Genomic DNA, 11509 nt, shown 5'->3' with positions numbered 1-11509 from the left:
TGTGTCATCGGTGATTTGTATCTAGGTACGTACTAGTACTTACCGTAGGCGTGAATATTGAGGCTCTTCTTTAATTGGTTACGATTGTCCACTCGAGCGCATTCGTCCACTTTCCGACTAACTTTGAAATACCTGTTAATACTAGTACCCGTTAGACTAGTAATACCCTTGAGCTCTATCCATTAGCTTATGTATTCGCTTTTGGAGATATCTTTTAGGAACGAGGCCAAATTCTTCAGCCATTGCACTCACTTCTGGTGTGGTAAATCAGCTCATATGTGAGCATTTCCACTAAACATGGATCCGGCGGATAAGAACGATTTTACTCAGTATTCACCACAATTGCTTCAACAAAAGCGGAGCATCAGTGTGTATGAAGTCCCGAGGAATTTGACCCCGTCACCCGAAAGCCTTAAAAGTTACGACTGGGAGCGTCTCCAGGAACATTACGCCAACGCCATGGAGAAACACGGAACAGCTGAAGAAGACTTGCGAGCCCAAATCTCAAAGCTGCTAGAGGTTTCTCTATCGTATCCCCTCCGTAAAGGCAACCTCTAATATTTTTGTCATTGTCCTAGGTTTTCATGGCGTGGTCTCAAACCACTGTTGTTCGTGATGAAGCTAGAGCGCTAAAGAGGTTCGATCGAAAGTACGAGGCTGTAGTGCGATGTGAGGCTTATTATTTTTGATAGATTCAAAACGCAAATGCAACACGTACAGAATTCGGAGGAGGACTTGGAGAAGAAACGAAAACACTGTACGTTATTAATACTTTCCTACGAAGCAATGATGTGGTTTTCTCTAACTCTCCAGAAAGATGTCGATGTTGTAAAGGCATTCGAAAGCGCTCTTGCGCTCTTGAATGACCGCGTAAGACCCTGACGGCAGTGATTATCTATGATAACTTTATTTCAAGTTTTCCTTTTTCTGTATTATAGGATTTGTAATAGGTGGCACCTAACTCAATTACTTTAGCAGGGAGTGATCCCTCTTATTGTCACCAGACATATACAGACATGCCCACATTCCGCTGGCAGCTCACCCTCCCTTCTGCTCGCAGTGGGAGAAAAAAGGAGACAAGGATGCTAGGAAGTGATAATACCCCTATAAAAACTAAGCTCCGGCTCGGCCAACCTCATTCTGCCTTCTCAGTCCACTAGTGATGTCCTCCCAGGTAGTGTCAATCCGTCCTCTAGTGCTTGCTAGTAAGCTTTCTTCTTCGGCCTCTTCAGCATCCTCATCGAGCTGTCGCTCGTCGAATTTCGGAGAGCGCAAGAGAGCGGTGACCATTACAAGTAGATAGATACCTTGATCGCATGTCTGATTAGAACCTCCAGTTAATTGTTATCAGAAAGGTAAAGAGTCCCTACCTAGGAAAGCGAATTGGGCCCAAAAGAAGATGGCACCAAATAAGGGGAAATTCATCGTCACACGGTTAAGAAATGTGCTGACAACGCTTGGAGTGCAGACTTGCTTGGCAGCCAAACTATCCGCCACCTCAGAGCACGGCTTAATAAGATCTTTATCACCTGAACAATCCGGCTGTTTCCCAGAAAAGCTGAGCGCTCGGTCACAGAAAGTTTGCGGCCCATAAGTTGCGTATTGAGGGGCAAGTATCATTGATGTTGAGTAGTTCAAAGCTAGTATGATCAACATCAACATAGCTGTTGCTAACAGAAGAGCTTGGGGCGATGTGTGGCCTTTTCGGATTTGGAAGATTCTGATCCAGAGAAACCGAATGCCAATTGCAGAAACACCGACGATGGAGCTGCTGAAAAGGAATAAGACAAGCACTGTGAAAATAACGTAGTCCACTGGGAATATTTTGGCGGATTGGACAAAGACCCAGTTGATTGGGTTGAAAACATTGATATGTCCAAGAATGTATCCGCATCGTTGTTTGCAGAACGAGTTCTTGGCCTTATCGATCGCCGTCAAAAGCATAGATATCCATATAGTAAAGGCAATAAGTAAAAGAATAATGCCGGATAGCAGCCGAAAAGGACGAAATATAGCTTCAAATTTTAGCCACAATTGCATTAACCGGTTTTGATCTTTGTCTTGAGCTTCATCCGCTAAGCGTTGTCGACGAATAAGCGTTCGTTCTTCCCTAACCAGAGTATCCAGCTCTCTACGGTCTTTTGAAGACAACAGCCCCAGATTCCCTCTGCAGAGACCTTCTAACTGGCGCTGTCGTTCCCGATTAGAACTAAGCTGCACAGCTGTAGTCGCTTTCAACGTCGGGCCTATAACTGACGGACCTTCCTTGATTAGGGTAATCGGAAATAGAGCTAGACCCGTGGAGGTATATAAAACATATAAGCACATGCCTATGGTTATCAGCAAACCGAGAGCAAATGTAAGGGCACGTTCGCCACCTGCGGTAGGAACCCATTAGCAACAGCACTCAAAGGTATACGATATACCGGCTGAAGGAACAATAATTCGAAGGAGCTCCAAGCTTACGGCTTTCAGTCAGTAGGTTCTTGAAATAATCCAGACCGCCACCATTCCCATCTTTCGCAACAGGCACGAAGAAACCAACGAGAAACAGCACAACCACTATCGCAAGGAAAGAGACTGTGTATCTAAAAGCAGCCCAAAACCGCTGCCCCAGTGGCTGTCGTTCTCTTTCAGATGCCACTTCATCGTACTCTTCGTACCAAAAATAAATGAAAGGGATCACGATGAGGCAGAGGAGGGCGTCCAAAGAGTATAGGAAGTAATACGCGACTTTCAAGCACAATAGTATCCTATCTACTTCACTCTGGGTGGCCCAGTCTTGTCGCCGACCCAGAGCCGGATCAATCGTAGATGAGACCAAAGCAACGTCGACTGGTACCAAGAGAACAGTCGCAAGAAGGGTGGCGACAGCAACGATACAAGTCAGTATCACCGATGGACAGCGATCCCGAGGGGTATGGTAGAAATAAATAAATACTGAGGCCACTGCAACCAAGATAGCTACCACAATTGCATATACAGCCCATATAAGGGACGTTTGCAGGAGCGCCATGTTGGATTTTGTATCTCACATGAGAGGACTCCGTTCGAGGGTTGAGGCTAAGAAGCGGTTACAAGAAACTGTCAAGGATCCATGAGTACCTAACGAGCAGTATGCAAAAAAACACAAGGAATACCAGGTATTTGCCATAACATACCAAAAACGGAGATGATCATACGAAGAGAACATCATTGACGGTTTATCGCGAAGTTCCAAACGCGTCTTACGTCATCGCATCGTAGAGCTTGTTGGTCACGTGTTACTCCCGTAGCTCCCAGATCGACGTGGTGATGTCCCTAATGTAAATGAACAGCACTAAGCAGCTTCGTTGTTCAGAGATTCCTGAAATAAAGTCATTTGCAGTACATAACTTAGTTACATCCAGCTTTGCTATTCTGCTTTCCCATTATTTATGCAATGGTTTTTTTTGCATAAAGGCAGTTGAAGAGACAGATACATAAGCGGGGAGGAGCAAGAGGGAAGTTCGAATATCTTCTCGGTTAATTTTGATAACCAAATGCAGTGTTATACTGAGCTCTTGCCTCCCACTGGGGTCACTCATTCGTTGGCACTTCCTTTTATCTCTGAATCAGCGAACAACTTGGTGGTTGCTAGAACCTCCCGTCTCCAGATATTTTCTTTGCTTAATATTGGCCCTCGACCTGGAAGCACCGAAGAACAGGGTGTCCCAAAGCTGATCTTGGAGAGGGAATATGCTCTTCCAGGAACGGTAACAGATCTATGTCGAGTCAAACTCTTGAATACCAAGAGTGGCGGCGAAGCCATTTTGCTTGCCTTCCGAAACGCGAAACTTTCTTTGATCGAATGGGACCCGGGGCGGTATGGCATCTGCACAATCTCCATTCACTATTATGAGCGGGATGATTCGACTAGTAGTCCGTGGGTACCTGATTTGAGCAGCTGTGGCAGCATCCTTAGTGTGGATCCAAGCAGTAGATGTGCGGTTTTCAACTTCGGGATCCGGAATCTCGCCATCCTTCCTTTCCACCAGCCGGGCGATGACCTGGTGATGGATGATTATGGCGAACTTAACGAGGAGAGACTTGGCAGCCATGGATTAGAAAATGGCAACGATTGTGAAATGACCAAAGAAAGCACTGCGCATGGGACGCACACGTCTTCCTTTGTGCTCCCTTTGGCAGCGTTGGATCCATCAATACTGCACCCCATAAGTCTCGCTTTTCTATATGAATACAGGGAGCCGACATTTGGTATTTTGTACTCGCAGGTTGCTACATCTAATGCGCTTCTTCATGAAAGAAAAGATGTTGTTTTCTATACCGTTTTCACACTGGACTTAGAGCAGCGAGCATCAACGACTTTACTTTCCGTGTCTAGATTGCCTAGTGACTTGTTTAAAGTGGTAGCCCTCCCTCCTCCTGTTGGAGGAGCCCTGCTCATTGGGTCTAACGAGCTTGTTCACGTTGACCAGGCAGGGAAAACCAATGCAGTGGGTGTTAATGAGTTCTCTAGGCAGGTTTCGTCTTTTTCAATGACGGATCAATCGGATCTAGCACTTCGCCTTGAAGGCTGCATCGTCGAGCGTCTTTCTGAAACCAATGGAGATTTACTTTTGGTACCCATCACCGGAGACATAGTCCTGGTCAAATTCAAGCTAGACGGCAGGTCGGTGTCGGGTATCTCAGTTCACCCCGTACCTTCCCATGCCGGCGGAGACATCGTGAAATCAGCTGCTTCTTCATCGGCTTTTCTTGGCGATAACATGGTTTTCTTGGGAAGTGAAGACGCTGATTCAATACTTCTGGGCTGGTCAATTCCATACTCAGGCACTAAGAAGCCCCGGTCTCAGGCAAGGCGCATGGAAGAGGACTCTGGAGAATTTTCTGATGAAGAACAGAGTGAAGATGATGTTTATGAAGATGATCTCTATGCTACGGTGCCAGAAGTTGCGGTAGACGGTCGTCGCCCCTCTGCAGAGTCGTCCGGGTCTATCCTGTACAATTTTCGGGAATACGACAGACTTTTGAATATTGGACCTCTGAAAGATATTGCTTTCGGAAAGTCTTTCACAAGCCTTGGCGGGGAAGAAAATGCCGGCAATGACTCCGACCTGGAATTGGTAGCTTCCCAAGGGTGGGATAGAAGTGGTGGCCTGGCTGTTATGAAGCGCGGACTTGAGCTTCAAGTGCTCAACTCTATGAGAATAGACTCGGCCAGTTGTGTCTGGGCAGCATCTGTAGCTCATATGGAAGAAGCCGTATCCAAGACCACCACGCAGGTTGGAAAACGTGAATGTCATCAATATGTTGTTGTGTCAAAAGCAACGAGTGCCGACAGGGAACAATCTGAAGTTTTCCGGGTGGAAGGACAGGAACTGAGGCCATTCCGAGCCCCCGAATTCAACCCAAATGAGGATGTAACCGTTGATATTGGGACGTTAACAAGCAAAAACAGAGTTGTTCAGATATTGAGAAGTGAAGTTCGAAGCTATGATGGCGGTGAGTTTACTCTCCTGATGGTGCCTATGACGAAGGTAATCTAATGGAATAGACCTGGGCTTGGCTCAGATCTATCCTGTATGGGACGAAGATACTAGCGAAGAACGTATGGCCATTAGTTCTAGCCTTGTGGATCCGTACGTAGCGATACTTCGCGATGACTCAACGTTATTGCTTCTCCATGCAGATGATAGCGGAGATCTCGATGAAGTCGAATTGAATGAGCAGTTGGCTACTTCAAAATGGACCTCGTGCTGCTTGTACTTCGACAAAACTGGGATTTTCTCCTCTCTCAGTGCAACCTCAGAAAAGTTGACTCCAAAAAGCATGACCCTTTTCCTAATGACCCAGGATTGTCGGTTATTTGTGAGTTACGCAATGGCTTCGAGCAAATGAAGTTGTACTATTTGGCTTCTAGTGTAAAGCTTGGGCACGTCTAATACTTACAACACCTTTAGATATATCGACTTCCTGATCAGAAACTATTAACGACAATCGAAGGTGTTGATTGTTTGCCGCCAGTCTTGTCAAGTGAACCTCCGAAGCGGTCAACTACGCGCGAGGCCTTGGCCGAAGTTGTTGTTACTGACCTTGGAGACACCTGGAGCAGCTTTCCTTACTTGATTGTATGAACTTGACGTATCCCTTGCTGAGGCCTCTTCTCTGGGTTTCGTGGTTAACGGAATCGATATAGATACGCAGCAGACATGATGACCTTGCCGTATACAGACCGTTTATACCCACTACAAAGTCTGTAAGGGAACCCCACGCTGACTTAAATTTCCTAAAAGAGACAAATTCGGTTTTGCCAAGGATAGCCTCCGGTGTGGAAGACCAGTCAACAAGTGAGGAGGTAATAAAAAGCGTACCACTGCGCATAGTATCCAATGTTTCAGGATTCAGCGCAATATTCAGGCCAGGTATTTCACCAGGGTTTATAGTCAGAACTTCGACAAGCTCTCCACATTTTCTGTGCCTTAAAGGAGGATATGCGCAGAGTCTTAGCAAGTTTGAAACTTCCGAATGTGGTGAAGGCTTTATTCTCCTGGATTCAAAGGTGCTTTGCTTCATACTTCTCTGTTTAACATACTTTATACTGAGTTTCCATACAGGGCGTCGTTCATGTGTGTCGAGTGCCTCTTGATGTTCAGCTGGACTATTCGTGGACAATACAGCAGATACCCATTGGAGAGCAAGTTGATCGCCTAGCATACTCTTCATCATCTGGAATGTACGTCCTGGGAACTTCTCATAGGACAGAATTCAAGTTACCTGAAGATGATGAGTTACATCCTGAGTGGCGTAATGAAAGTATGTCTAACACCTGTTGACATCTGTCCAGTATGCTGACAATATAACAGTGACCTCTTTCTTCCCTGAAGTGCAGCGAAGCTCTTTAAAAGTCGTGAGCCCGAAAACGTGGACCGTCGTTGATAGGTATGAAGCTATTGCGAAAAGTGCAATAAGAGTTACGATTGCTAACATCATGTTTTCCTTTGCCCGGAAGTTATCTATTGAGCCCTGCCGAGCATGTGATGGCGGTAAAAAACATGAGTCTTGAGATCTCTGAGAACACACATGAGCGTAAGGATATGATCGTTGTGGGGACAGCATTTGCAAGAGGTGAAGACATTGCATCGCGTGGCTGTGTGTACGTCTTTGAGGTTATTAAGGTCGTCCCTGATCCCGAGAGGCCAGAGACGGACCGTAAATTGAGACTCGTAGGCAAAGAGCCGGTAAAAGGGGCAGTAACCGCCTTGTCCGAGATCGGTGGCCAGGGCTTTCTGATAGTCGCACAGGGACAGAAATGCATTGTCAGAGGCCTCAAAGAAGATGGTAGCCTTCTGCCTGTTGCTTTCATGGACGTACAGTGCCATGTTAGCGTGGTGAAAGAGCTTAAGGGCACAGGAATGTGCATCATCGCTGATGCTGTGAAAGGGCTCTGGTTTGCGGGCTACTCGGTAAGTTCTTGGTTCTCAAAGGACGTGAGTCAAGGCAATAGATCTGACAATATTGCGCTTCCAGGAAGAGCCTTATAAAATGAGCCTTTTCGCAAAGGATTTGGATTATCTCGAGGTCCTGGCAGCAGATTTCCTTCCTGATGGCAACAAGTTGTTCATTCTCGTTGCTGACAGTGACTGCAACCTTTATGTGCTCCAATATGACCCTGAAGGTGTGTCAAATTGTCTTTTCTCGAAATAGTTCAACAAGCAGTCCACTGATAAAGGAATAGATCCAAAATCGTCCAACGGCGACAGACTACTGAGTCGCAGCAAATTTCATACAGGCAACTTCATCTCGACGTTGACGCTCTTGCCACGTACTTCAGTCTCCTCTGAACAAATGATCTCCGATGTTGATGCAATGGACGTTGACATCAAAATACCACGCCACCAGATGCTCATTACGTCCCAAAACGGATCCGTTGGTCTCGTCACATGTGTTTCCGAAGAGTCCTACCGTCGATTGTCCGCTTTGCAGTCTCAGCTGACTAATACCATTGAGCATCCTTGTGGTCTTAACCCTCGAGCCTTTCGGGCAGTGGAAAGCGACGGCACTGCAGGTAGGGGAATGCTCGATGGAAAGCTTCTCTTCCAATGGCTAGACATGAGCAAGCAACGCAAGGTGGAAATAGCCAGTCGTGTTGGAGCGAATGAATGGGAGATCAAAGCAGATTTTGAGACTATTAGCGGTGAAGGGCTTGGATACCTGTAATGGTAGGCAGCCTGTGTCCATAAGGGCTCCAGAACATATACCATTAGAACATCGATATGGAAGACAGCAAGTCTTTGGGCAAGAACTATGATATATTCGTAATCGCTGTATGCTTATATCTTTTCGAGATGTTCGAGAGTTGGCTAGTCGCAAGATGAGGCTTAAAGAAATGAATGCTATGATGTACTTTTCCCAGTTATGATTTTGAAGGCTAAATACGCGACTTCAAGATCAAGTAGTACCCTATTGTCTTCACATTTCAATGCTACGTAAAACTTGATGTCGCTCCACGATTATTGTCGACCAGAGATACCAATCAACCAGCAGTCAGGATAACACAAGGCATCCATATGAACGTGGGAAATTGAACTCTGGCTGAGCGGATGGTAACGGAATCTATTGGTATACACGTGCAAACATAAAAGTGCAAAAAAAATTAGAATAAATAAAAATAAATTAAATGAAAAACAAAAGAAAAAAAGTAAAAAAGAGAGTTTCAGACGGCCAGCCGATTGTCAAGTTTTCCCTTGTGGTTCTTTAGCCCAAGGTACCCTGATCCTTCCACATAACATCATGACGCCAGTATATATGTATTACACTAAAGAAAAGATAAAGAATAAAGAATAGAACAAAAAGTTATTGGGAGCCAGACATCAGTAAAGATGAAGAGAAGAGGCCCGGATATCTTAGACTCCGTCACGCCACAACAAACCCCATAACTCGTGGTCATTACATATCTGTACATCTCGAAGAAACCCAAGAAAAGAAAACGGCGGTAGCCTTTAACAGAGATTCCGTCCAAGTGGAGTGTTGAAAACCAAAATCTTGAAGCCGGCTAAGGTCGAGCGCCTTCAAATTTGGCAGGTTTCCAGTATTCGGCAGCTCTAAAAAGAAGTTGGGCTCATCACCTAGCTACAAGATCATGCACAACCAAACCACAATGCTAGAAAACATCTTCTGCAGCGAAGTATCGCTTACTTCTACCTCGTGTAGCAACGAACTTCATCTCAGGCATATTGGTATGGTGTACCACATGTGGTCGATAAACTGCATCCACGGGTGCTTGCCAGTCATCCAAGCCCAATGGGAAATATTCGTATAATAAATCGGCACTCTCGTTGGGAAAAGGCAGAGTCGACGCGAAAGGTTGCTGCATATTAGTAGTGTTCAGCAAGGGCAATGATGATGACGTGCTCCTGGCCGGTGGTTGTGAAATTCCATGCGAAAGTTTTCGCATTTTTGCCGGCGGTGCCGAGCCCTCCGTATTTATAACCTTCTGCGGAATCTCACTGGCGTACGAGGAAGTCGGTCGGGTAGAGTCATTCAAACGAGAAGAATCGCCACCACCGTCATCATCAAGCAGTGACAAATTTATCGGGGCTGCTATAGCACTAGCACGTCGTTGCTGAGTTTCTGCTGTCCGCGAGTATTCTGGACTGGATTGTGAATAGATAGATGAGCGAGGTAGAGCTGTAGATGGAAGCGCACCTCCTGTAGATTGGGGGATCTGTGTCCAGTCAGGGGAAGCCCGTTGGGCAGTAGCGCCGGCCTGCGAAGCCGAGGCCTCCGGTGAACTGCTCTTCCCTGTAGTCTTAGCCTTGGATGAAGGCTGACCAGAGCGTGGAGCAGTTTCACTGGTTGGCGTACGGTTGATACTGGCCGAGTGGGAAGCTTGCGCGTTCTTTCTTGACGCCGCAGCACTACCGCTCAAGGGCAAGTCCTTGCGAGATTGAAAGTTGCGTGGACTGCGGCCCCGAACAATTACGGGTCCCGAGTGCACCTCGCAGATGGGGATTTTCGTGCCCGTAGACAAAGTTGCGACGACCTTTAGCCGAACAACGAAGTGTTGTTGGAGCTCCTTTCTGCGCCCATTGTTGGCAGTTGCCACACGAAACTGGAGTCGCTTCCATGCTATCGGGAAGGTGGCATAGTCTGTATCTAGGTCCTGACCGGCCATGATATCTAAGGGAATCGCGGGAGGTTCTTTTTCAACCTTGGGGTTATTTGGATTGTGCGTCGTGGTAGGGTGGCTGCTGTCTTCGGTTGAAGGATTCGCATTCGCAGCGGGGGTTTTCCAGGGTACAGAGATGATTTTGACAGAATTGCCTTCCACAGACTCGGTTGCTGAAACAGTGAGTTCCTGTGCAAGAATCGGTATACGGTCGCCTTGCTCTGTCATAATATAGCGCAAGCTCCGCGGGAGGGTAACGGAGCCCGTGATCTGAAACAGGTTACGACGGTAACACGTTAGCTCCGCACCTTGCTGGGGCGGAGCATTCTCTGCGGGGGATGTGGTCCAAGGCGACTCCGCAAGGAAAAACATGCCATGCAACTGGGCTGAGAGTGACAATGAAGTCCGCCGTAGCGAGTAATCAAGCAGGGTAAAATTATATACTGGTATCGAAAAGCTCAGTAGTTTATTGTTATGGTCGATGGACGAGTCAGAGTGTTGTTGTTCTGCAGGCGTGGGATCAAAAGGCGCCACCATGTCAGTGAAAGGGTCATCATATCCCGAAGGAAATCGTTTTAGCGGTGCAGATAGACCTGTCTGGGGGAAGGCTATATCATCTCCACTGATTCGAAGGTAATGTTAGGGCTCTGCCCACAGCAGTGATCATCCGTAAGACGACGAGCTCACCTGACAAATGTCTCCGAGTCAAAGTTGGAGCGCTGATCAGGAAGATCCATACCAGGCATAGAGTTGAGGTAGTCGGCGCCCTGGATATTGCTGAGCGATAGTGGGCTGGCCAAGTAGGGCATAGCCATAGTATCGAAGCCCTCCATGACAAGGGTAAAACTCAATTAGGACTTGCAAGGTCAGCAAGGCGAGAGAAAAAATCGATTGTCTCCCTCAGAGATAACAGGGAAGCGAATCAAAAAAGTAAAAGGAACGTAGAGGGAGACAGGTAGTTGGAACAATCAAGTCCGGGGGAGGAAGAGCGTAATCGCGATAACTGCGGAGAACGCGTTAGGAGCTAAGGAGGTCTCATAAAGGGTACAAAGTCCATGAGATGAAGTACACGATAGTAAGAATACAAATAAGTAGTAGTGATAGTAGTAGTAATAAGTAACAAAGAATGAGAGGAAACAAAAAGGTAATTGAGAGGAGGGGTAGAATAGATCGAGGGAAAGCAATCACTTGTAGTAAGTAGTGATAGGTGCTATGAAGGAGTCGTGAGTGGATCAGATTGCCCCGAGGTCAGTACGGAGTAGTCGGTGGAGCTCGCCGTGATGTCTCTTTCTCAGATAAAAAATAAAAAATAAAAATAAAAATAAAAAAAAGGAAAAGGAAAAGGGAGAAAAGAAAAAA

At 46.5% G+C, this 11509-nt stretch overlaps 4 protein-coding genes across 4 annotated transcripts; 2 read left to right on the top strand and 2 right to left on the bottom strand.

Moving 5' to 3' along the window:
- Positions 1-297: 297 nt before the first annotated feature.
- BDV27DRAFT_162227 (uncharacterized protein) lies at positions 298-882 on the top strand (the record flags this gene model as incomplete). Its single annotated transcript, XM_032073357.1, has 4 exons — positions 298-519; positions 579-637; positions 693-757; positions 818-882. The coding sequence occupies 4 exons, from the start codon at positions 298-300 to the stop codon at positions 880-882; spliced, it is 411 nt and encodes a 136-aa protein (XP_031922923.1).
- Positions 818-3151, bottom strand: BDV27DRAFT_49072 (putative LMBR1 domain protein). The gene is made up of 3 exons (XM_032076754.1): positions 2467-3151; positions 1371-2378; positions 818-1307 (listed from the first exon to the last, which is right to left on the bottom strand). The coding sequence occupies exons 1-3, from the start codon at positions 3014-3016 to the stop codon at positions 1114-1116; spliced, it is 1752 nt and encodes a 583-aa protein (XP_031922922.1). The 5' UTR covers positions 3017-3151; the 3' UTR covers positions 818-1113.
- Positions 3152-3327: 176 nt separating this feature from the next.
- BDV27DRAFT_135450 (cleavage/polyadenylation factor CFT1) lies at positions 3328-8386 on the top strand. The gene is made up of 8 exons (XM_032068543.1): positions 3328-5484; positions 5537-5850; positions 5943-6110; positions 6179-6541; positions 6597-6795; positions 6846-6921; positions 6992-7445; positions 7510-8386. Exons 1-8 carry the CDS (start codon positions 3522-3524, stop codon positions 7684-7686), a joined length of 3714 nt encoding a protein of 1237 aa, XP_031922921.1. The 5' UTR covers positions 3328-3521; the 3' UTR covers positions 7687-8386.
- Positions 8387-8479: 93 nt separating this feature from the next.
- BDV27DRAFT_135447 (NDT80/PhoG-like DNA-binding family protein) lies at positions 8480-11007 on the bottom strand. Its single transcript, XM_032068542.1, has 2 exons — positions 10838-11007; positions 8480-10772 (listed from the first exon to the last, which is right to left on the bottom strand). The coding sequence occupies exons 1-2, from the start codon at positions 10981-10983 to the stop codon at positions 9143-9145; spliced, it is 1776 nt and encodes a 591-aa protein (XP_031922920.1). The 5' UTR covers positions 10984-11007; the 3' UTR covers positions 8480-9142.
- Positions 11008-11509: the final 502 nt, after the last annotated feature.

This window comes from Aspergillus caelatus (assembly GCF_009193585.1).
Source record: "Aspergillus caelatus strain CBS 763.97 unplaced genomic scaffold BDV27scaffold_241, whole genome shotgun sequence".
Taxonomy (NCBI): Eukaryota; Fungi; Ascomycota; class Eurotiomycetes; order Eurotiales; family Aspergillaceae; genus Aspergillus; species Aspergillus caelatus.
Note: the sequence above shows the minus strand (reverse complement) of the source record. Positions and strands in the feature narration are given on the sequence as shown.

Bases quoted from the DNA above. Each gene is read 5' to 3' on its own strand.
- BDV27DRAFT_49072 (XM_032076754.1), bottom strand. From the start codon at position 3,016: ATGGCGCTCCTGCAAACGTCCCTTATATGGGCTGTATATGCAATTGTG. The intron at 2,379-2,466 runs GTAAGCTTGGAG...TTCCTACCGCAG, and splicing joins GAACCTACTGACTGAAAGCC to GTGGCGAACGTGCCCTTACA. The intron at 1,308-1,370 runs GTAGGGACTCTT...CATGCGATCAAG, and splicing joins GGCCCAATTCGCTTTCCTAG to GTATCTATCTACTTGTAATG.
- BDV27DRAFT_135450 (XM_032068543.1), top strand. From the start codon at position 3,522: ATGCAGTGTTATACTGAGCTCTTGCCTCCCACTGGGGTCACTCATTCG. The intron at 5,851-5,942 runs GTGAGTTACGCA...CAACACCTTTAG, and splicing joins CCCAGGATTGTCGGTTATTT to ATATATCGACTTCCTGATCA. The intron at 6,111-6,178 runs GTATGAACTTGA...GAATCGATATAG, and splicing joins GCAGCTTTCCTTACTTGATT to ATACGCAGCAGACATGATGA.
- BDV27DRAFT_135447 (XM_032068542.1), bottom strand. From the start codon at position 10,983: ATGGAGGGCTTCGATACTATGGCTATGCCCTACTTGGCCAGCCCACTA. The intron at 10,773-10,837 runs GTGAGCTCGTCG...CCTTCGAATCAG, and splicing joins GACTCGGAGACATTTGTCAG to TGGAGATGATATAGCCTTCC.